We start from the raw sequence: 26303 nt of genomic DNA on the forward strand, positions 1-26303 counted from the left end.
GCTCATTTCTGCTCATGGTTTAAGGGCAGAATCTGGCATCATGGAGAAGGCGTAGGCACAGGTATCTTCATGGTGTAGAAGCATGAGGCAGCTTGCTCACACCTCACTGAACAACAGTGCAAGCTGTAAGTATTCCTACCCCAGGTGACAGCTTCTCCCACTAGTGTCTACTTGCTAAAGTTTCTACAACCTCCCAGAACAGCATTACTAGCTAAGAACTAAATGTTCAAACACATGAGTATGGGGAACAGTTCACAGCCACACATAACCCTAGGTAAATAGGTATGCATAGCATATGTGTGTATTATATATATATTGTATATATTTTTTATTTATTATATATTGTGTATATAAAATATATTGTGTGTATATATTATATATACATACATATATGTTACATATATTAAAGTATTTTCTTTGCTCGATTTTCTACAAGCATGCTGTTGTGGAACTTTCTTATTTTACTTATGTTCACAACAATTTCAGTGGGTATAGACTATGATCATTGATGTATTCCAAAATTTTAAAATACTCGAGTGACTGAAGTGAAGCCACATACACAGAAGTGCATAGGTGGCAAATGACAAAGACGGATGTAAAATTGACACTCAGGTGGGTCTTCTTCAAAACCAGTATTTTCAACCAGAAACGTAGGACAGAAAAGAAGGAAGGAGATGGAAGGTCCAGGGTTAGCCATCTGCTCATGGCCTCTGACCACTAGTTTATTTCTGGAGTATAGAGAAGAACTTGCTGCAAGTTGTCTTTTTCTGATAGTGCATGGGGTCCTGTTGGCCTCTGAGAAGCCATTCAGAGAGTGCAAGAGCAGGGGTAAAGAACACTGGGCTTACAAGGTGGAAGATAGGCACCGAGCCACCCCGGCTTAGAGGGGTAGACATAGTACTTACTTCTTCTCCAGAACCCCAACAGATGGCCAATCTGTTACTGGATTGAGCAAATACAATTTTTATCTGGTAATCTTTATTTCCCAGGGACTCGTGAGTTTTCCCATAGAAAGTTCTAAACCTACCAGGGGATTATTTACACTAGCAAAGCAGTAAGCCTGGACCTGAGATGATTAGGAACAGGTCCAGTCAGGAGCGCATTAAAAAAGACAAGTATTTTAAGCCTCAAGTGACTGAGGGAACCCTGTTCCCCACAGTCTACCCCACGGTGAGAGAAAGGATGGGAATTCAGTGCTAGACTTGGGCTGTTCGGGTGGTCAGGGAGAGGTAAACCTTCCTCTGTCTCACTCAGGGCTCCTCCATCACTGTTTGACCAGGGCCTGGACCTGGTAGATAAAAGAGGGACAACAAAAGCCCAAGATTGCTTCTGCCTTCCTCTGACAGAAAGCTCATGCAGTGAATAGTGGATTTTTCCCAACAGATCTTTACTGTATGCTAGGCGGCATGCAAGAGATTTGAAAGATAAATCAAGCACAATCCTTCAGGAATTGGCATGTAGCCAAATAAAAAAATAAGGATATATTCACATACACATCTTCTATGTATTAATATAATATACATGAGTAATGAATTTATGTGATTTTACACATACATATATGTACACACACACACATACGCAGATCTCTTTGGAACTTTATTAGGTCTTTTAACTCAATGTCCTACAATTTCAGGCTGCCATTGAAAAATATAAGACATAGTACTGAGGATATAGTTCAGTAATAGAGAGCTTGTCTAGCATGCACAGGTCCTCTGTTCTACCTCTAACACCTCAGAAAAATAATTAATTAGGTAACTAGAATTAAATATCACTACTGGAAAAATCTCCTAAGAAACACGTTCAGAGAAGAGTTCTTTGTTTTGGTCCATGGTTCTGGAGAGTCCTATGCACAGTCACCTGGCTCCGTGTGTTTACACAGAGTATCATGGCAGCAGGAATACATAATAAGAAACAGTTGTTCAAATCAAAGCAGAACAGGAAACAGAGAACAAGACCAACATTGACTAGGGATAATTTAGTCCCAAGGAACCATCTATCCATAGCCTCGTTCTTCCAGCAAGTCCGCATCTCCTAAGGTTTCCAGAACCTCTCACAATTGTTCCACAAGCTGGGGACCAAAGGTTCCAATAAAGAACCCTTAGGTGTCATTTCAGGGTCCTATCACAACACATCCGTGTCCCTACTGAGAGATGACGCTGTAGCAGAGACAGGTATGGCTGTGAGAAAAGCAGGGAAAACACCTTGTTGGCCCTAAGACACAACACAAACACAGGGCAGGCATTGCTCATGGCATGAAGTCATTGGAATAGGGTGTTCTCCCTCTTGAGGTCCAATTTCCTTGAAGAGATGCAGCTGTTATCAATGAGCTTGGCAGCAGACATGCCTACTTCCCCATCCTGAGATCAGCACAGACAGTCCCATCTTCTACCAGCAAACCCTGCATCTTTCTGTGCCAAGGCTGATTACTGTTGTGCAATTGGTGCATGCTCAGGACAGGCTGGAAGTGTGCCCAGGACCACCCACCGCCCCCGCAAATGCCATAGGAACTGGGGAATCAGTTACTGAAATTCAGGGCTCTCAATGGGAGAGCCATGAGCCTTGCTTTATGTTCTATGTGATCTCTCAACGCACCCCCCACCCCGGAATGGAGTTGTGTTGTGCACTGGAGAAAGCCATTTTCTAGACTTTCCCAATTCCCCAACTCATTCCTTACTCCTGAAATTAATTTTTTAGTAACTATATGTGCCTATATTTTTAACCTTACAATGCATTTGGAGGGGGAACTCAAGCTCTTGAATTCCTCTTCCATGACCAGTCAAAGGTCAAAGCAATTATTTCTCCCTGTGAATGCTCTCCCTCACCATCTCTTCTCTAGCTCTGCCTTTCCATCTGGGAACTTTCTAACTATGTAGACTGTTCTCTCTTACCGCAATATTGATGTACCTTGGGCATTCATTTTTAAAATTTCTATTTACTATTTTTTATCTTTGTTTTTGAGACATGACCTTGCCCTGTTCTGGGACATCCTTTTGCCTTGTAAGTGTTAGCACATACTCCCACACTTGACCCCCCACCTGGAAAATTATATTTCTCATTTAAATGTTACCCCACTTAGAAGCCTTCCATGCTTCTCCTATGCTTCTCCTTCCTCTGCACACTCTACATTGCCTTTCTAATGTTGCCCTCGTCAGATTCCATCTGATTACCCATCCGTTCACCCATCCGTTTGTCTACACATCAGTACACCCATTCATCAACCTACCCATCCATCCACCTATCTATATATCCATGCATATGTCCATTTATTCACTTACCTTTCAACCAATCCATCTATCTACCCACCGAGCCATCCAGTACCCACTCATTTATCTATCAGCCCATCCACCCACCAACAGCTATGCATTGGCTGCCTCTATATGCTAGATGAGAGTATTGTACAATTTCCCACCAATCTTCCTGGACTTTATGGATTTTCTTAGACATCTCTGTGCTTCCACTGAGTAGCACGGTGTATATAAAGGAGGGAATAAGTGCCAAGGATTAGCTCACACTAAACTGATGAACTTCACCTGTTCTAATTGGACAACATCTGCTTGATGGAAGTGAGCATTTTAATTACATGGCAGCAGATACATTAAGTATGAGGAATTAGTAAATGAATATGTTATCATCAAAACACAAGCCATATGTAGACAGTTTCATTATTTGAAACAGCTTGTAAACCATTAAGCTGGTGACCGTATTTGATTTCCCACTACCGAAATACATTCTTCAAAGCAAAAATACCCCCTGGTGGGCTCTACTTTATCCCTCTGTAGACTAAAGAGATGGAAATTTTGGTTTTAATGCCCCAAATCCTCTCTGTTGAACTTTACTGAGTCTTTTGAACTCAGCTTCTGGCTGGTCGGGCTGCTGAATAAAAATATAGGACTTAGAGCTGGGGATATAGCTTGCTGAGTTTGTCAAGGACAGACAAGGCCCTGAGTCTATTTGCAACACTACAGAAAAATATAGTCATTAAATAAAATATAGGAATCAACTTGAACAGTTGGCTATCTCTCCTAAGGAAACTAGATTCAAGAGGTTGGGAGATGGCTCGATGGTTATATTCTTACCTTGTAAGTGTGAAGACTAGAGTTTAGATACCCAGGACTCATGTAAAATGTTGGGTTGGCACCTCAACTCAGCTGTAATGCCAATCTCAGAAGTAAAGATAGTAGAGCCCTACAGCAAGTTTTCTGACAAGTCTACCCACATCAGCCAGATCTGGAGGGACGCTTCCTCAATGAAGATGGTAGAAGAGCAATTGTGGGTGATTCGAAACATGAATCTTAAGCCTCCATATATATGGACCCAATGGCATGCATGCCTCTCTCTCTCTCTCTCTCTCTCTCTCTCTCTCTCTCACACACACACACACACACACACACACACACAGGGGGGGATAAGAAATTCACAGACAACTACTGTTGACTCAAACATCAGGCACTTACACTCTGTCAAGTAATATACTGGACACAAATTGTATGTCATTGATAAAACCTACTTTCTATAGGAAACAGAGATCTCTTCACAAAGATACTTAGTGAAATATGGTTCAAAATAGTACACATAATTCCTGGTAATACATGGATTTATTCAAAAAATTATAGTTTAGTCATACAATAGAGTTATCCTGAAGCTATTAAAATGATGGTGTTAACATTTGTTTATGATCCACCAAACTACAACATAGGCTTTGAAGTAAACAAAAAATACATGGAGGTGCGCAGTGGCTTTCATCGGGTTGCAATTCTGTGGGTAAGCAAACACATTATCAGAAAACAAGAATGAAACAAGCCAAAGGGGCAGAATGTTTATCTCTGACAACCAGCATTGTAGCTAATGGTTTTTTGTAGCCTTTGGTGTTTGGAAATGTAGTTCTTTACAAAGGCAACAAATATGTGTTGCTTTTGTAAGGACACTTTCCTGCAAAGAGCTCAGTGGAGCCCAGTGTAGATCCCAAACATAGCACTATGGTGCCTTTCACTCTTCGATGTTTATACATAGCAGGAAAAATTACTGATTTGCTCAGAGCGTCTCCTGTTCTGAGGAGCCGTGGCTTTCTGTTATACTATTTGCTTTCTAAGAATGAAGGTCATATCAGAAACAGAGACCATAGAGGTTTGTATTTAGTTCATTTGTTGATTGTAACCTCTGAATATTTAGAGTTCAAAGCAATGAGTGTATGTTAGGAGACAGTGGGACCAATGATAATCTCATTATCTCTCCCTAGGTAACTTGGTGCTTCTAATCAATGGTCATTGTGTTCTGTTGCCCTCATGCTATATCAGTAGTGAACTCCTAAATCTGTGTGTTTATTGGGGTGCTGGAGATCAAACCCTGGGCCTTGCGTCTGCTGGGCAAGCCCTTGACCACTTTACTACATTCCAAGCCCCTAAAGCCAAATGCCCATTTGACTTCTTACAACTGGATACATTGTTCTGCATGTCCATCAGAGAACAGACATGGTTTGGTTTGAAAATGCAAGGTTTTGTGTGAGCTATTATGCTGCAAGTAAAACAGAAACTTGCGGAAGCTGTTGGTTACCTGAGTGAGGTCTATCTTCTGGACTATGTCTGTCATGCATCTCTGTAAGAGGCCTAACCTATCCAATAAGCAGTTCTAATGTTGATGACACCACCTAGGAAGCAGTCACACAACTTTTGGTGTCTTTATAGAGACAGGAAATTGTGCTATGCAAATGACACTCTCCCTTCCACATGTTTGGTGTCACTCTCATCTTGCTGATTCATCTGTGCACCACAATTCTATTACCCAAATGAGGCAGTTATGAACACAAAAATACCTAGAACTTCTGATACTCCGCTGTGCTGCATCCAGGAGAAGTATCGCCTTCCAGGTCATTATTTACTGGCCATGGAAAGAGGTGAGGGGGATAAACAGGCTCTGACCCAGAAACAGAAGACCCAGGATATAGGATTAATGTAGGAAGCAAAATGGTAACAGTGAGGGTAAAGCATGAGCAAGCCTATGACTTTGGGTGCCATGCTTCTTAGAAGCACAATATATGATGAGGCTGTCTATAAAACACCACAAATAAGACTTCTGAGGTAGTAGAGTCACCTCAAAAAAGAATGGGCTAATGTGGGAGGCCATTAGTTTCCCATCTCGTTTCATTTGTTTCCATCTTGGAACCATTAGAGGAGGGTGCTGAGTCAGGAGGCTCTTCCTAAATAGGCAGGAGATTGGACTGGATGACCCCAGAGCATCTTCAAGGGTCACATCTTCCAGTCTGTGTTCTCCACTCTCCATGTTCTCCCTTCTTGGGCTCCAGGGTGATAGACAAGTCCAAGTGCTTGATCCAAAATCTTCTTGGAAAGATGGGATAGGAGATGAAGTCTTTCATATGAATATTGACTGGTGCCAGGCAATTGTTGAGCCTTGTGAAGGACAATCACCTTCCCACCTACAGCTACCTTGAGAAGGGCATCATAGTCGCACACATGGGCTCTGGCTGTTTATATGATTTACCACCCAGGTTAGTAAATGTAGTGGCGTGTTCCTGGAGGTGCTCTACCCCCAGAACAAGCTATTTAGTTTTCCTGGGGTCTAGTAGTTCCTGCAGCAGAAAGTAGATGCCCAGTGCATGACCCACTGGCATGTGTAAGGCACATACATATTTACTGAGTAAAACATATACACATAAAATTTGTGGGACACTGAGAAGACAGAAAAAGGAACAACGTTGCTATATAGAGAAGGCAAAGAAGGAAAAAGTGAAAGATCGTCATTGATTGAGTTATTCGTTTATCTGCTCCAAGTTTTATGAATAACTTCTATGCTGGAACTCTAGAGATCAGTGGTTCTCGCCCTGTAGGTTGTGACACTTTTGAGGGTCAAACACCCTTTCACGGGGCTCGCTTAAGACCATCAAAAAGCACAGGTATGACAATTCATAACAGTAGCAAAATTACAGTTACCAAAAAATAAGTTTTATGCTTGGGGGTCACCACAACATGAGGAACACTATTAAAGCGTCACAGCGTTAGAAAGATTGAGATCCACTACTGCAGATAAAGGGGTGTCTTGAAAATAAAGAAAGGGTGCCATTGCCTAAGTAAGGGAGATGACTTCGTAAACAATACTAAGAATGGCTACTAAGGAACGAGACTAATTTTGCTCATGGTGTCTCCACAAAGAATTCCAGTTAACTTTGAAAGTTTCTCCTTAAAACGAAACAGCAGGACAAAGAGTTTCGGGCACACTTGCTGGTGTGCAAAGAGAGCCAGTCTGAAGATGAAGGCACAGAAAGATGCAGTGACTAGGTCTGAGCCCCAGTGGGGAGCCTTGTCTGAAAACTGATCTATGGCCCCTCAGTTCCCTTCAGGACTAACTGGTGAACTAGTCTGATCTGGGAGCCTCAGATGTTACCTCCAGCAGCGACAGGTCCTGACCTGCCCGACTCAGAACCTCCGTCTCAAGATTTGAAGTCACAGCGAAGAGTCCCCATGACTGATCTGTGAGGGCTGGCAAGGACAGAGCAACAGTCTGAGTTGGAGAAGTTCACGGCCAGGGCAGGAGCTTTCAAATGAAATGCGGCACCACATCGGAAAGTGTTGAAACCGGCGCTGGTCTCCAGCTGGAGTCAACTGCTCTGGTTAATGAGACGCCTTCAGCAAGCACAGGCATTTGAAGTAGGGCAGAAGGCGGGTTGCTGAGCTGTAAAACCCCAAGGAAGAGCATCTGATCTCTGCCAGGCACTACGGCAAGGTGGCTCACAAATCCCTGTGTTTGGGGAGGAGGTGCTGTGTAGGCCGCAGCCTAAAGTAAGAGAGGCAAGCTTGTGTGTCCTCACAAGGTTCTGTACCTCTGTGTCTGGTTTGTTTGCATGGTTGCCTGGTGGGTTACATCCAGTTACCCACTGCATGTAGACAGCCATCTATTCAGAGTAACCAGGTCGTGTCCCTCAAGGATCATGCTTTAGATCCAAAGATCAGAATCTCACAGAGGCTCTTTCCTCCTGGCCAACCTGTAAGTTCTTTCTCTTCACTCAATATCAGAATAAAAGGATGACCCAATTTGCCAGGACACTTCTAGTTTCTATCTATTGATCAAGGAAAATTAACGATAGCATTTTCCACTTTCCTCTTTCAAGAATAAATTATACAGTGTACTTGATTACCTTGCCGGACTGTAATTCAATTTGGGTTGGATTGAAAGAGAGGCAGTTATGAAAAACCACAGTTCTAAACTGGGTACAAATTGTCATTTGGCTGGAAACAGGAACCTGGCATCCCCACTATGCAAATACAGCCGTCCCGGAAATCTGTCCAGGTGCATCATTTGGAAGGCAGCCAGCCTGGAAGGGTTCTGCCTCTCTGTGATTTAGAGTCCTGTAAGGGGGCTTTGCCATCTGGTGGGCTGCTTGTCCCCTAGCCAAGATTCTAGCAACATGGTTACTAAGAGTCCAACTTCAAGCAAAGAGGCAGTCTGTGAGCCATGGGTCTTCCCGTGGCTCTGTACAACCTGCACTACCTGGAGAGTATTGCTGACCAGAGACACAAGTCTTGATGTGATGCCTATAAGGATGGGTTAATAGGACTGTTGTGTACAGCTGGGCAGGCAATAGATGGCAGAAAGACACCTGCTTCATGCAGGCAAGCGAAGGCTATCCTCACTTCAGTTGCCCAGACTCACACCTCTGGGGGTACAGGGTTATCTTTCCAATTCACATCAAATTCTAGTGGGATTCTGCTTCAGAGTGACCATGGTTATAAATGGAGTCCTTCTGATCTAGCTAATTGCCCTGCACCTGAAAATTGTAGGTCCCAGAGTTCCTTAGAAAAAGCCATTTAACCTGGAATGACTAGGCCCGAGATCAATACAAAGAATGGGATCATGCTTTGGATAAGAATAAAAAGCCTGGAATTCACTGAGCTTCTGCTCGGGGTGGGCCCCATGCTGAACAAACTCTCCTGCTGCAATAGCTTCCCCACCTCTGGGACGGTAAGCACTGCCTCAAGTGTACAGTTGAGAACACTGAGGCTCAGGGGTGTGTACGTGGCTCAGACATGTAATCTTAGCACTCAGGAGACTGAGGCAGGAGGATTGCTGTGAGTTCCAGGTCAGCTTGGGCAATGATATGAGAGCTAATGTTAAGAAAGAAAAGAAAAGAAAGCAAAAAACAAAAAAGGAAGACAGATGAGTGAAGAGGGAAGAGTAGAAGAGAAAGAAGAGTCTAATGTGGAGAGGAGGGCATTGGGTAGGGCTGTGAGCAGTGTCTGAACAGAGCAGAAGATGCTAACCCTTTCAGGGAACTCTGGGAAGGCATTCCAGAAGAGGTGGTTTGGGAAGGCAATGGGGGAAAAGCCAAAAGCCAGCAGCTGTGGTTTGAATGTGAAAAGCATTCACATGTGAATGTTCCTAGCTAGTAAGGAGGTGGTGAAACATTGGGGACTGAGCCCATAGATGGTGGAGGACATCATCCATCTGGGGTCAGGCTTGTGACTGTTAGAGACTGGCCATGCTTTCACTGCTGTTTCCCCGTATCCTGGTCCAGCATCCTGTGAAACCTGCTGCTACATGCCCCTGCCGCTACAAATAGGGCTGCTCCAGCTGGCCTGCATCCCTGGCCATGTAGGACTGTAGTCTCTGAGAGAAAGAGAGGTAAAATACATCTACTTTTCTTCAAGCTGAATTGTCAGACATTTCGTCTCAGACACAAGAAAGTGATTAATGATAATATTTCTGAGGTACCTGCTCTGATCTGACCCTGTGTCAATCACAGTATAAAAGAAGTCACCCTTTTTGAAGCACATCTAACCCCATGAGTTGGCCATGGTTATCCCTGATCTAAAAGGCAGGGCTCTGATACTCAAGTAGGCTCTGTGTGCCTAAATTCAACCAGGCAGTAAGAGTTCAGACAGCAAGAGTCCAGGAAAGATCCAGGCACCAAGAGTCCAGGAATCAATTAAACAGTGAGAGTCTAGGAATCAACGAGACAGTAAGAATCCAGGAAAGACCTAGGCAGTGAGAATCCAGGATCAACCAGACAGTGAGAATCTAGGAATCAATCAGACACGGAGAATCCAGGAATTGGAGCCAGGAGCTTCATCTTTTAAAAAAAAAATTACAATATTTTCACCAGCTCTGAGAGTTGTGTACATGAGGATGAGCCAGTATCCACAAGGTAGAATCCCTGCTGAAGATTAAGAGAATCGACATTTATAGAGTGTGTGGGAGCCTGCATGGCACACAGCAGGCTGTGAGGTTCACCCCTTTACCCCTTAACCTAGTGTCTCATCAATGAGCTCAGAGCAGCTTGGCTCAAGAAAAAAAGTCTTCTCACCGTTGTGTGGCATGGAAAACGTGAGCAAATGCCTACTCACTCCAGACAGAGCACCAAAGCTGAACCAAGGACACAGTTCCAGCCGGACTTAGCTTGGTAAACCATGGAATCTACTGGGGTTACTCACAGGAATATGGGTGAGGAATCTCAAAGGGAACTAATGGCACCCCTGAAAAGTCCACCACATTACAGAAGACATGTCATGAAAAACTGCATTCCTGGAGCCCCTACATGACTTGGAGACAGCTGGACTGGCGGAGTCTTCTCTCCCCAACAATTGTTAGTGCTGATATAATTTTGGGGCAAGGCCCTGTGACTTTTGTAAATTTCAGGAAATCCCTGAGACCTATGAGTTTTGTTTACTTCCTGTTTTCTAATGCTCTTTTTAGAAGTTCTGTTTATTTATTGTGTATGTGTATGCGCACATGCCATGTGTATGTGTGTACACACATGCCATGGTGCAGTTGTAGAGGCCAGAGGAGAACTGTGGGAGGCAGTTCTCTCCTTCCACTCTGTGGGTCCTGGAGATGGAACTCGGCTCTTCAGGTTTGGTAGCAGGTACTTTTTCTCACCGAGCCACTCCTTCCTTCCACTTTCTGAGTCTTACAAGGCCCTCCTACCAGGAAAAGTATTCCAATCCAGAGAAAATAGCATCAGGAAAGTCATATTAGCAATTGGTCCGTTGAGTTGGAGTTATGTAGGAGCTGGTGGGAAATTCAATATACTGATTCTGTGGCTACAGCCCAGGCAGCTCAGAAGTCACACACCTCCAGAGGGTGAGGACTTCAGGCCCAGCACCTAGTGCTAAGGACTTACTTCCTCTTCCTGTGTCTGAGTCCCAGAAACCTATGTCCAGCATGTCCCTACTGACAGGATCCCACACACCAAGCCCATAGGCTGTGAAGTCAACCTCAGTTAGGCAAAGAGGAAGTGGAGCATGACAAGGTCATGACTGAACATGGTAGAGTCAGGAAACCATCAGGAAGCAGTGGATCCCAGCACTGTGAGCATTGGAATCCCCAGGAAACTTGGGAAGGATTCACCAAGAGGCCAGCTCTGTTTGGTTTGGAATAGAACACCTGCCATTCCGACCTGCTGGGTGGGCTTCCTGGCTCCACCCCATGGAGCAGATGGGACTTAATTATTTGCATCCAGAGTTCTCAACGTGAGCCGCATCTGACTCCTCAAGAAGGTTTGTTGAATTCAGGCTGTGATGCCCCATCTGGATAGTTCCCCTACTGAAGGTCTGTGTGGAGCCTGGGAATCTGCATTTCAAGAGGCCTCTTAATAGGAGGATGGCTGGTACTAATTCTGAGATGTCACATAACTAGTAGAAGAGGAGCTGTAAAAGGCTGACAGCGCCTACCAAGCCTTTGCAAAGATTGTGTCTGCTGCTTTGGGGGGAACTCCAAAAGGGGAGATCCTGTTATGTAAACCTCTCCTTAAGAAATATGAACAAATGTCTACTCATCCAAATAGGGACCAGCTGACAGATTCAAGTCTCGCTTGGTGAGTCAATGAGTTTATTTGGCTTGCTCACAGGAACTCCGGAGACTCGGCTACACTATTGGAAAGCTCTGCCTTAGGATGGGTGATGGCTTCTCTGCAGCTGCCTGTGCTGGCTAGTTTATATCAACTTGACACAAGTTAAAGTTATCAGAGCGGAGAGAGCCTCAACTGAGAAAATACCTCCATAAAGCAAGGCTGTAGGCAAGCTTGTAGGGCATTTTCTTAAGCAGTGATTGATGTGGGAGGGCCCAGACCATTGTGGGTGGTGTCACCCCTTGGCTAGTGGTCCTGGGTTCTATAAGAAAGTAGGCTGAGCAGTCATGGGGAGCAAGCCAGTAAGCAGCTCCAATGCATGATCTCTGCATCAGTGCTTGCCTCCAGATTCCCACCCTGTTTGAGTCCCAGGCCTAACTTCCTTCAGTGATCAAGTATAGACATGGAGGCATTAGCCAGATAAACCTTGCCCTTGGTCATAGTGTTTTCTCAGAGCAATAGTAACCTAAACCGCACAAGTGGAGCCCCACGCTCTCCAATGAGCCTTCTAACTTCTGTATCCTCTATCCCTCAACATTCTCTACCACTCGGCAGGACCACGTGCATCCGGGTAAGAATTGTCCAGTCATGGGGTGTGGGAGGGAGTGGCTGCAATAGCAAATGAGAATATAGGGGTGCTCCAGGTCCCATCTTACTACAGGGGAACATGCAGAGGCCCAGTCCTGGATGTCTGGGTTAGTCACAGCTGCCCTAATGGAGATGGCAATGATTCTGCAATAGATCCACATTCATCCCAAGCTGTTCAAAAAAAACCGTAGTCCCACATTCTTCACTTTCTCCTTCTCTTCTATGCGTTCTTCACTTTCTCCTCCTCTTCTGCCTTGACCATGCACCCCTGTGGCTTCTTGCCATTGCAATTCTCAGTGCCCACCTGTTACAATCGGTGTCACATTCAGGCCAACAGCTTTGCAACAACACAACAAAGGAAAAGAAAAACAGACTGGTCTTTAGAGCATCGTGGGTGAACCCATAGACTATCCTTTGCCGCTTTTAGCGGTAAAGTCACAGAGAGCTGTCCCCAAGGTGGGATTTGAAAATCATGTTCTTCCCAGAGTGGAATGGACTGAATTGTTGAGCAGCAAAATACATCATCCATCGGGAAGTCCCAACATGACAGTTTGTACTATCCTATAAGAAAGGCGTAAGGATTGCACGAGCGTCCAGAGGCCTGGGCTTTGTGATACAGCACACAGTGGTCTTTGCAAGTCTGTGCCTCTGTTAATTGATGAAAGGGAAAACATCAACCTATGGTTCTTTAGAATGAGTCCTCTCCCTCCAGTTCCTCCATGCATTTTCTCAGACCTCTGACAGGTTCCTTCTGCTCAGTCTTTTCTATTCTCTGACCATAGTAATGGCCTGTGGTTTCCATAAACTGTTTAAAAGGGGAAATGACTTTCTAAGGAGCTAAGCAGGATTCTATTTTTGAAATGAACTCAGAAGTGGTTATGATGTTGATAGAAACAACATCCTTCCTTGTCTTCTCTTTTTGCTTTGCTTTAAAATGGCATTGGGACTCGGACCCAGGGCAGCCGGCATGCTTGGTCTTGAACTCATTCTGTATCCCACGCAGGCCTTGAACTTGCAGTCTCCTTGTCTCAACTCTCAAGTAGCGGGATGAATGGCCTGTGCCTGAAGGATTAGTTTGATTTTCTTTGTCTTTAGGAAACTTCTTTGGAGAGACTTCCTAGGGTTCAGTTGAAGAATGCGTTAGTGTGTGCAGAAGTCTTAGACAGGAATAACCTTTAAAATCATCCATTTTAAAATTGATGGATTGGTTACAGGAGCTGGGGTCACAGGGATGCTTTCAATATGTTGGAATGTGTATGTTGGAATTCTAACTCTAGCCCTCATGGTCATAAGGCAAGTGCTCTTAGCACAGAGTGAGTAATTTGCCCCCAACCACATGACACATTTAAGAACACATAACATGGTGGAAGTCCTTTTTCTCTCTCTAATCTCCTTCAATATCCATACACTCCTCAATGCACACCTCTTATTCTCTGAATAAGTACAGAAGCACAGGACACCATCGGGTCTAGACCACAACTCAACTTGGAACTGATACTCTACCCTCATAGTTTTTAGCTGTGTTACTGGACTTTTAATACTGTATTGATTCTATCTGTAGCTCTTTCCCCCATTAAAAGGCAAAACCCAAGAGAGAGAAACCAAACTCCTTCAACTTTGTAATTCTGGGACCTCTCAGTGGAGTCAGCAAGCAGGCATTACAGACATAGCTACAAGATTGAATGAGCTAAGGAAGCTGGAGGCTGAGGTGTAAAGGATGGTGAGGAATGATCCTGAAGAAATGACAGGGAAGAGGATTCCAAGTGACTGTATGCCCAAAGGTCCTGTGCCAAGCAACAGGGTGAACCTTTGGAAGAAGCTGATGATATTCCCTAGGATCAAAGCCATAGATCCAGTATATGAAGAGAAACAAGACTGAGAGGTGGGTGACAACTGCATTCCAGAGTCCCTTGTGAACTGCCCATTCGTTTTTTGAGTGTGTTGTTGGGTCTCTAGTGCTGATTCTTGTTGGAGAAGGGAGCTTGTTGGTTTCTGGCCGCCTGGCTAGCTTAGACCCGAAATAACCACACAGAAACTGTATTAATTAAATCACTGCTTGGTCCATTAGCTCTAGCTTCTTATTGGCTAAGTCTTGTATTATTTTAACCCATTTCTATTAATCTGTGTATTGCCACGTGGCTGTGGCTTGCCGGGTAAAGTTCCCAGCATCTGTCTCCAGTGGCTCCGTGGCTTCTCTCTAACTCCGCTCTTCTTTCTCCCAGCATACAGTCTAGATTTTCCCGCCTAGTTCTGTTCTTCCCCACCATAGGCTCAAAGCAGTTCTTTGTTCATTAACCAATAAAAGCACACACAGACAAAAGGATCTCCCACACCAGATCCTTAATCTCAGTGCTGATAAGATTGTGTCTTCAATGCTCACTGAGTGACTTTCCAAAATTCCTCTGGACTTCCTTTTTCCAAAACTATAGCGAAAGATTGTCGCTTTTTCAGTAGTCAGTATGGACCATGCCAAAGGCTGTAGTAATATTTCATTTGTATTTTAGTAAATAAAGCTTACCTGAAAATCAGAGAGTAAAACAGCCCCAGCGATGAGCCTTACAGACCAGCAGTGGTGGCACACACCTTTAATCCCAGTAGCCACACTAGTTTGCCATAGAAACCAGGCAGTAATGGTGCACACCTTTAATCCCAGCCCTCGAGAGGAATATAAAATGGGAGGAAACAGCTCCCAGACCTCTCATTCTGAGATTCCTGGAGGCAGAATCATCATTTTTGGATTGAGATAGAGGTAAGAGCCAGTGGGTGGCTGTTTTGCTTTTCTGACCTTCAGATTGAACCCCAATATCTGTCTTTAGATTTTTATTAATTGTGCCACAAAAGGCTAATCCTATGTTACTCTAACAATTTGTTTAATGTGCCTGGCTTTTCTAAGTAAGATCTTGCTTTGTGTTGCCTGTGGGGACCTGGAATATTTCCTTATGGTTGTCCCAGATTTCTTGCTCTCTTTATTTTGGAGTGTGTTGGGAAGCTCCAGCGGCCTTGTGATAATGGACTAGAAACCCTGAGATCCAGATCTCCAAAGCAGAGCAACAAAACCTTTGAGAATGAGGTCAAGGGCCACAGCGTCTCCAGAACTCTCAAGTAGGTGTGTCTAATCAGAGACCCACAGGCTGTATGCATCTGAGGATAATCATGAATGCAGTCAAAGATGTCTCAAAGATGTCTCTAGAAGACAGCATCATATTGTGGTGCCAAAAGACTGAACTGCTAAAATGTTAGGTCCTGGGTCAGCAGCCTGCATCACCAGCTGGACAGGAGGAAAGACTAACAGCAGCGTGGGTGACCGTAGGATCCAGACACACAGTTTTATTATTCACAGGCCCCCCGACTTTGGTCCAGTTCCAGTTCCTCTGTGAATGCCCGTTTTGAGGCTTAAATGGGAAACAAAAATTGCTTTGGAGTGGTTTAAGGATTTAACAAAGCCTTTAGTGCCTGGCGCATGGAGGGACAAAAGGGAGCAGAGCTGCCATTACTGCTGCATTGTTAGCCGTAAGAAGGGCAGGGGTGCTTGGAACAGAATGCTGGCGTGCCCAAGAGGGAAGAAGAGTCAATTAAAACAGGCATGCATGCACGTGTCTCTATACCGCTGCTGCCAGGGGCATGGATTGTCTTGCTCATTTTATGCTGTGGGTTTGCAGGTAAATTGCAAAATCCTTTTTATTGGGAAGTCATTCCATCTCCCACAAATGTTTATTGAGTTCCTGCAATTCCTTGACTGGTTGGAGAAAAGAACAATGAATGAGCTACTGATTTCGCATTACCTGGGGAGTGAGAGAAAGCAGATTTCCTATAACCTTGAGGTACAATGCTTAAATACACAACACAAAACGGTATTTACTTTTTTAAAAACAAAAGATCATTGAGATCTTACAGGGTCGTTCGCCATCTCAGTGAGTTGATGGGATGCTAAAAGGCTGCAAACAGTTGAATTTGTGCTTTCTAAGCTTTGTTACTTACATACTATATATTATAATATTATACCATAATGATATTATACATACTACTTACATAGTATTCAGATATTATTAAAAGAATCCTAATTATCTATTGCTCATTGCGTGTTCTTCTGTAAGCTTTTAAGACAGATCTTAACTCTGTTTGTCTATTCATGTGCATGAGGGTGTCTGAGGTGTCAAGAAGAGAAAATCAGTACACACTCTTAACTGCTGAACCATCTCTCCAGCCCCTAAATCTTCTATATTATACATTAATTATATGGGTATTATTTATGTATATAACACTAACTGTACAAATATATTTAATATCAACATAATTAAACATTATTCTAATTATACAGTACCATATATAATACTCCTATTACATGATATAATTTAGAGTCATGCCTGTATGTTAATTTCAATCAACAACAGGTCTCATGTGCAACCTAGTCCCCTAATGTTGTAATGATTCTACCATTTTAGGTCTGTGTTAAGCTACAACATCATGGTGGGAGTGAATGGTCGAGCAAAGCTTCTTACACCATATCAGTCAGGATACAAAATATAAAGATAAAAGTCCATTGTGCCAATATCACCTTCAAAGGCCACTACTGGTAACAATAACGCGAAAACTCCCAGTAAGCTCTACCCCAAGGTGTTACCACCTCTCAACCATGCTGCAGACCAGGGAAAAAACCTCGAACACATCTTTAGTAGATTTTCAAATTCAAATTGTAGGGGGATTTCTACAGAAGCGGCAATCAAACTAAAGGGAGATCCTTGCAAATGGTCCCTAACCTAAGATGGTGGGCATCCTCAAAAGAGGGGGAAATTTGTACTCAAGAAACTGGTAGAGGGAAGACGATGTGAAGAGACAGAGGCAGTGGGTATCCATCTACAGGCCAAGGAGAATGGCCTGGATCAAGAATCTCCCTCATAACCTACAGGAGGAGCCAACACCTTGATGTGGGGCCAGTTCTAAACTTCAGGAAAAGCGGTTTCTGTCGTAGACGTCATCCCGTGTGTTACATCTCTTTTGAAAACTCCCTCACAAACTAATTTAAAGATCAGTCCTTCTGCACGGTGGCCATGAGTTGTGTTTTGGGTCAGATGTGTCTGATATGTTGCTTGGGGGACATCACCAGATGAAGACAAACATCACTAGCATTGAACTAAACAATGGGGATTTGGGAAATGGTTGAATGAATAAATGTCACATTTGCCCAAAGACAGAAGGAAGAAGGAGCTACAGAGATGTTAAAGTTAATTCTAACTTCTTCTGTCATTGCCAGGGTATGCTCAAGCCATATTCCTCCAGAGATGTAACCAAGTCTGACATGAGGTCAATAAATTTAAAGGAGTGGTCGCATTGGCTGATGATATCAATGCTCATTTGGAAGCCAAAACCCTCTTTGACCTATGAAATCTGGGACAAAACATTAAATAAATACCAAAACAGTACTTAACATGGAGAACTATACCCTGTGTAGAGTCTTAGGTTTACGTACAGTTTCTGAAATGCTCATCTCCCAGGGAACACGTCATGTCTAGTTTAGTCAGCAAGTTAAAACTGCTTAACTTAAAATGTCAAAATAAGTTGACAGAATAGAACAGTGGAGAGTGGAATTAACTGGCATCAGGAGTCCTTGGTTTGAGTCCCAGATACGCCTCTGAAAAAGCTGGGCGGCCTAGACCTTCCTGTGGTCCTTTATGTCATCTATAAGACAGTGTTTGGGGAGGAGACATGGGGCGATCTTCCAGCTCTGACATTCTAGGGATCTCTCCATCTTGCCTTTAATTGGGATTGGCGATAAGATTACATTTCCATAAACTGACCCGCCAACTTGAATTATCCACCGACACAAAGACGTGAAAATAAGATAAGCAGAAGGGATTGTGATGGATGACGAGGAGAAAAATCGCCCTCCTTAAAATGGGAAACGAAAGGCTCGAGAGCGAGGGCCGTTTCTTCTAATGCATCTTAATTACCAGCAAATTGGGTTTTACTGGAAAGTTTTGAGATGCACGTGTTCACATAATTTTGTTCAATGTCTTAAACATTGACCATGTCGGTGCAGGAGATACAAATCACCCCCCACTTAACTGCATCCGTAATCCCCTGCTAGACCATTTACCATTTAAACCACACGCTGACCTTTTCTTTATTTGACTGGACATCTTTAGCCCTGGATATAATAAGCCCCCATGGGGGAGAGATGATTGAGATTGAGCATCTAGTCAGAATCACATTTTCCCCCAGATCCTCAGTCTGCTATAATACCTCATGTAGCCCTTCCCTATGGGACATGGTCAGTCAGCCATGCATAGCTACTCTACACAACATACTGAAGCTTGCTGGCTGTGGGCTTCGGTCTAGCCATGGAACACACTTTGACTCATGAGGACACCCCGAATGTGTCAGAGATACTCCTTCAGAAGCTGTCCTCCACCAAGGCTAGGTGGAAGTTAGTTGGGTAGGCTCTTGATCATGAGATATCAAAGAGGGTAAGCTCTGGATGTCCACGGTAGATATGAATTTGGTAGCACTTGAGCAGTCAGCTCTTTCTTTGGGTTTGTTTTTCCTCTGAAGTGCCACATGTTGTTGAGCTGAACCACTGGGTTAAAACATATGGTTTCCCCTCTGAGTCTTTTTTGTGTGTAAGGGGGATATGTGCATGTTCATGCTCATATGTGTATACAGGAGCGTGTGCACATTTGTTCTTTGCAGGGATTCCTGAGATCTATCTCACATGTTCCTCAGTTTACCATCCATATTTCTTTTGAGAAAGGGTCTCTCATTGGCCTGAAACGTGTTCAACTGGATAGCCTGGATGGCTAACCATCAAGCCCTAGAATCCTCCTGTTTCCACCTCCCCGGCACTGAGGTTGCAAGCATGCTCTGCCACGCCCAGCTTTTTGCTTTTCTTTCTTTTCTCCTTCTTTTTCCTGAATGTGAATTCTGGGGACCAAACTCAGGTCCTCGGTCTCACAAGCTTTGCACTTGAAGGATGTGCCATCTTGCTGACACCCCTTTGGGGTTATAACCCTGTTAGTATATAAGATCATCTGACAAATGAAACCTTTATATTGTAGTGTTTGCTCAAAATCTGCTTCTGAGAGTCAAATAAGACATCTTCCAAGATTCCTGTGGAGTAGATAGTATTACTGCTGAGATGCAGCTCAGCATGGTTAAATAGTAGTTAAGTCTAGTGCTGGGGCTATCTGACTCCTGTTGACTTTACCCCCACACAAGTGGTTATCAGCCAAGGCAGGGTTCGTCCTTCAGGAGACAATACTGCAATGCCTGAACATGAATTGAAACTCAAAAATGTCAGCTCTGTCAACGTCACGAATTTCTGCCTTCTGCCCAGTGATACTGACTGTTAGATAGTTAAGATTTATTAAGTGTCTCTAATTGTCATATTGTGTGCTATGTCCTTGGCCCATGTTACGCAACACCTCTCTCAGAATGGTAGTGTTCATGTGTCATGTGATTGCTGTGATTAACGTTGTGTGTGTGTGTGTCATTTCCAGGGTCAAGCTGTGGCCCAGCTATGTTCTACTGTCCCCAATGTGACCGTCTTCGGGACAGCTTCTACTTTCAAGCACGAGGCCATCAAGGATTCTGTGACCCACCTCTTCGACAGAAATGCAGACTACGTGCAAGAAGTAAAAAGGTAAGAGGGCGGCTCTGCAGCTCACCAGGCTGGCCCCCGCTCTTTGCTTGAGGATCACGAGTATTCGTTTAGAAGATGGCTAATTGTGGGGCTAGAAAGAGGGTGGTAAAGGCCGTTGACCTCTCTTGTAGAAGATGGCCTTTCGGTTAGTTTCAGCCCCTCATGGAAACTCACAACTGTCTGTAACTCTTTCAGGGATCTGATGCCCTCTTCTTCCTTCCTCGGGCACTGCACTTGTGTGCTACACATACATACATTTGAACAAAGCACTCATGCACACAAAGTAAGAGTAAATCTTTAGAGGATGACCAGCGATAGTGATGATAGTAGACACAGATGGGAGGCTTAGTACTCGCTCTGTGGTTGACGCTTCACATGTGTGTTTAGCTCATCAAATACTCTCAGCCTCCCTGTTATTATCCCCAAGGAAGGAGGCAGTCCTTAAACTTGCAGAACGGATGTGTTAATGTTATACTATCTGCCACCTCACTGTCTTGACACGTGCAAGTCTAAACCTCACTCTTTCACGTAAAAAACTCAAAGTAGATGCTCATCTGTAAGGAGATTCTGGTACCCAGTCTTTTTGTGTTAAGGTTCCATTGTCATCCTAAGTCTTCTGTTCCTTTGGTTCTAGGTAGAAAATGGGAAACTAGTAATAGGCCATGCATTTGAGGTTTCCATTGATCAGTCCTGAGATGAATATACGTATCCTGCCCAAATTTGATGCTACTGTTCTGGGTCCCTGACCACACTTCACTGAGAGCAGACTGAAAGCCATCACCTAGTTATATAAGCAGCAGACTCAGCCTTCATGAAATGGTGAACGGCAGAGCCTCAGTTCATACCTGGTTCCCTGGCTTGTGAACCCATATATTCAGTGTAGAGAAGGTGATTGCTAATGAGTGGAGCGTGAGCCATAGTTACCTATAGGGAGAAGAGAGGCTGGAAAAGGATGTTTTAGAGATAGGGATGGTTGCCTGCATACCAAGCAAGTGAGTTCCAAGGCTCAAGGGTCAGGAAAATATTACTAAAACTCCAGCAGGGATGTCTGACTATATAATCTAACTACAGTTTACCTGTGTGCCCTCACGGGGAAATCTCATGGAGAGCCCAGATGGAAACACGGCTGGAGATAGAGTATGCACTTCACTTGGCTGCTGTCCAGGGTGAACCAGTCTCATGTTTTCAACCGAGAGCTCCTCGAGAAGTCAGTGGTGTCCAGGAGCTGCTCTTTTTCTCTTTTCATACTCTAACACTAAATTATAAAGCCTAAGTGGAATTAGTCACCCAGGCAGTGCCATGATAAAGGAGCATTTTTTTTCCAAGTCACAAATTAAGATGAAAGGGACAAAGCTGTTTATTCAAGCAGAAATTTGGACAAGGTTTGGATTCTATCAAGTGGGGCATTTTTTTAGAGAGGAAGTTTTTCTGATGGGTATATTTTTAGTTTTTGTTGGGCTGGGATTCATTCATTAAAGTACTTGCTATGGAAGCATAAGGACCTGAATTCAGTCCCCAGAACCCAGGAAAATAGGAACAGTAGCACATACATGGAATCCCAGAGACAGGAAGATCCCTGGGGCACCATGGCCAACCAGACTAGTCAAATATAGCTCAAGGTTTAGGGAGAGACTCTATCTCAAAAACTAAGGTAAAGTTAGGTGGTACACACCTTTAATGTCAGAACTTGGGAGGCAGAGACTGGTTTTATGAGTTCAAGGCTACCCTGGTCTACATAGTGAGTTCCAGTCTAGCTAGGACTACATAGAAAGATCCTGTCTATAAGTTAAGGTGTAGAGTGATTAAAGAAGATATTCAGTGTCAACCTCTGGCTCCTACACGTGCACATGTGTGCACGTACACACACACACACACACACACACACACACAGTATATGTGATGTAAGGATGTCCTAATATTTCTAGTAGGACATAAAAGGTGACTTTTACCTAAAGTTAAATATTAGGCATCCACCCCACCTCTCAGAGGTGCAGACATGACGAGTAATTTTAAAGAAGTCTATTTGTTCAGTTCACCTACTTTTCACTTGAGTTTCTCAAGCTATGGTCTGAAATACGAATGACTATTGTGTTTTCAAAAAGCTTTTCTTTAACCTCCGTAACTGATATGTTGGCATTCATCTACCTACTGCTTAACAAATACATGTTAGGGGACTGAGATGAGGTTGGATCTGTGCCAAAGGAGAAGAGCCAGCAACAACCAATCAGAAAGGCTCTATACTTATGGAGTTTGGAGTCTACTTATAAGAGATGAGACGAGGGTTGGGGGGGAGAAGAAACTATGTGAAGAATACATTGGTGTGTACTGTAAATATACAATCTAGTGGGGGAAATGTAGGTTGCTAGTGGGAAAACTCAGACACAACAATGATGTGCGTGAGAGTTTTGGTTGAGAGTTGAGGATGAGAAGTTGGGGTGAAGGAGCATTTTGAATTTGGAGGACGACATTGGTAAGGTGCTGTGGAAACTGTGGGTTCTGGAAGGAGACCAGTGTGGCTGGCTATGGAGAGCAGGAAGAGCAGAAAGTCAGGACCCCACAGCTGTTCTCAACAAATGGAAGCTTCTAGCCAGGGGCCTCCTGCCGGCCCCACACTCCACACAGCTGTTTCATCTCCTCAGCCCCAGCCTACCCTGGCCCCACTCAGAGCCAGAATCAGTGGTTTCTACCATCAAGGAAGTAAAAGGAAAGAGCGTCATGGACCCGTCTCATTCCCACCCGCCTTTAGAGGTGGCATCCAACCGTGTGTTTTGAGTAGAGACGCAGTGGATGTGGGAAATGGCTGTGGAGCTGTGACTGCAAATCGAGCCTCTGCCCAGAAATCTTGTCCTCAGGAAATAGTCCAGGAGCAAGCTCAAAGCCAAAGGCACAAAGCTGCCGAGCCGAGCTCTGCTTCTGCACGGTCGTCAGCGCTCAGCATATGTCGACAGTGATTTATAATAGGGCTGTCTGTAACAGCGGCAATCAGATCCAGCCTCCACTGTCAACAGAAGGCGAACGGTGCAGGGAGGTTTGCTGCACCACGTGCGTGTCTTATGCAGCCTGTAAAGGCCATGATTATGAAGGCTGTGTCACAGAAAAGAAAAGATGCCCATGGTAGAATTGAAGGGAAGAAAGCAGAATGCCAAGTTCCATCAGCATTATGGTCACAACTTGATTCAAATTCTCTGCGCATAGGGATATAAAATGGAAGGGAAAACACTCCGTCACGCACAGAGTAAACCACGGAGCAATCATTTCTTCTTTTTTGGTGTTTTCCTTATACACATGGTTATAGTAATCTATATACGGTGCACAAAAATACAGTAAAACAAAATCTCCTGCAATAAAACTCATACAAACCAGCCAATTGGAGGGCATCTTTGGAATTCATGCTAAGCCAGGAAAGAAATTAGAGGAAAAAAAATAAGTATTTCTTTTGTAATGCATGTGTTGTATATGTGTGTGTGCATATACATGTTTTTGTATTTTCAGATGTGATCACACATGTATGTACATCATGTAGAGTTCAGAGGTCAGTCTTCAAGAATAGTGACACCCATATTTGAAGCTGGGTCCATTATTGGTCTGGAGCTCACCAAGGCTAGCTGGTGAGCCTCAGCATTCTCCTGACTCTGTCTCAAAAATACTGAAATTACCAGCTTGCTCACCACACTTAGCATTTTTGTATGGGTTCTGAGGAACCTAGCTCAGTTTCCCATGATTATGAAACATGAACTTTAACAACTGAGCCATCTCCTGAGCCTAAGGGGAGAAAAACCAGCTCTGAGACAGACATTGGTTTTCATATCTGTCTATAAAAAGAGATGGCAATGGGTGGGAAATGGACCAAACAGTTAGAAACCTTGAATCCTGTGTAAATGTCTCAAAGGCCTTCAGAAATAAAGAAGAGAGGAAAATTTTTAGAGAGAAAGGCAACACAGCCTCACGGCCCCCTGGGAGGGTTCAGAGCACTTCATCAGGAAGGGGTGTTGGAACAAACCTCAGGGGAGCTGGGACAAGGCAGGGCAGGTAAGAACAGCCATGTTTGGTCAGCCTCTCCTCACTTAGATGACCATTTCACAAGCACCTTGTACAAACGAAAAATCACCTCCTTCACATTTGAGAAAACAAAACGTAGGTGCAGATTTATCCTCCAACCGTGTGGGCTCAGTTTTTCCCAACTCTTTATGGTTTATAAGATGACCTGGGGAGACATTTGAGCTGGGAGGATGCCTCCATCAACTGGAGTAATTTCACTGGTGTGGAGTTTGGTTTCACTGGCATGGACTGCCACAACTCATTGAACTGTGCGCTGCACATTTTATATCTGTCCTATTTATTGCCATCAATTATAGCTCAATAAGGCTGCTTACGGGTGCCTTTAAAACCAAACACTTGGTGGAAATGATACACAATATTGTTTAAGGCCTTATGTTCATGCATTCATGTTTTTATTACCTTTTTATTGACGCCTAAAAAATGTTGTGCAAGCACAAGGGTGACCAAGGCGCACATAACCCTGTGTCCTGAAATATCCGAACTACTAGTCACAGTTAATGTAATAAGTCATTGCATCAGCACCAAGTAGGCACAGTCAGGGCATTTGGGAACGCACAGAAGTGATATCCGACTGAAAGTCCAGAGCACACACGGGAACTCACATTCTGGCCTTTGCAAATTTGATGATGCGGGCACTGCCCGTATTTCTTTAGGGAAAAGCCAAGGTACAGAAGGTTTAAATAGTGTTTACATACCTACACACTCTGGGATCCACTGCACATGACCTGCTCCCGAAGTTTAAACTGTCTACCATCTATGCTCATTCTCCCTAAGGCAAGAGGGGCGGTTCACCCCTGGGTCCATGAGAGAACCAAGCTATTCAACTTGAAGACTGTGGCTATATGAGATACTGAGATGGCAGAAACAGGTTAGATCAGGACTTGTCAATCTCAGCAGTGTGTACACTTGGAGTCCTGTGGTTAGAGGCCATCCAGTGCAATGGTACTTATTAGATGTAGTTAGCAACTACCTGCCACATCTCCCAAGTCATGACAATGTGGAAACCTCTCTGGATATCACCCATGGGGAGCTGTGAGCAAACCGCTCCCAATTAAGCAACCTCGAATTGAAACGATGGGCATGCTAATTACCTGGATTTCTTTGTTTATTCTGATGTGTGAGCATGTGCCAAATTATCACACCGAGACTCATAAATAAATGCAATTGTTCCTTGTAGAAAAAAAAGTATTTCCTGTATTTATTTATTTATTTATTATTGGAAGAGCATTGCCATGGTCTTCATATGGAGGTGAAAGGTCAACTTACGCAGGAAGTCAGCCCTTTCCTCTCACCATGTGACTTTTCTGGGCTCAAACTCAGGCTGCCAGGCTAATGATTGGCACCTTTCCCTGCCAAACCATCTCTCCAACTCAAAGATGCAAAAATCTTAAACACAACTTCTCAGCTATATAGAGGAAGCTCTCAGAAGTCCTTCGATGGAGTTAAAATTGGATTATGCTGAAAATCTGGACTCCTTTGCAGATTCAAGGCAGTTAAGAGCTATTACGCGAGATGAGCCTTTGAGACGCTCTGGCCACGCGGGCAGGATAAGTGGGAAATGGAACTCAGGGGGCAGGAACAGGCAGCATCAAAGGAAAAGAACAGGCATTGAGGAGCTAGCTGATCCCAGAAAGCGCTTGTCTGAATGAACATGCACATCTGAGTTTGATCCCCAGAACACACATTAAGAAGCTGGACATGGTGGCACCTGCTTGTAATTCTAGTGCTGCGGAGAGGGAAACAGGATTTAGCCAGCTTTGCCTGTTTGGCAAGCACCAGGCCAAAGTGAGGAGCCCCTGTTCTCAAAATCCAAGTGGACTATGTCTGAGGAATGATACCTCAGATTGACCTCTGGTTTTCACCCCAGCCTGTGCATATAGGTGAAAAATAGGAAAGAAAAATAGACTTGGTGACCAGTAAAACACACAAGAGGAAAGAGACTTCTACTTTAGCTGTTGTGGTCTTGGGAGCTGTTGCGACATTCTTTCGTATGACTGTGAAAACCCCAAGGATTACAGGGAGTAGACCCAGCTTGGAGTCACTAGCTGGGTGACCACTGAGAGCTGGCTCTAGAAGACGGGGAGCAATGCTAAGCAAAAGACAGACTAAGGAGCACCGGACCTGAGGAAGGAACCCATTGGAGGGCTGTGGTTTTGTCATATAACT

The 26303-nt window shown here is 44.1% G+C and overlaps 1 protein-coding gene across 1 annotated transcript in view; it reads left to right on the forward strand.

Annotated features, from left to right (window-relative positions):
- Window positions 1–26303, forward strand: part of Vat1l (vesicle amine transport 1 like) — a 170221-nt gene that overhangs the window by 52936 nt on the left and 90982 nt on the right. The window contains 1 exon segment of the mRNA XM_048437338.3: window positions 19936–20078. Within this exon segment, the coding sequence (XP_048293295.1) occupies window positions 19936–20078 (143 nt within the window).

The sequence above is a fragment of the Myodes glareolus genome, chromosome 22 (assembly GCF_982192425.1).
Source record: "Myodes glareolus chromosome 22, mMyoGla1.1, whole genome shotgun sequence".
NCBI classification, from domain to species: Eukaryota; Metazoa; Chordata; class Mammalia; order Rodentia; family Cricetidae; genus Myodes; species Myodes glareolus.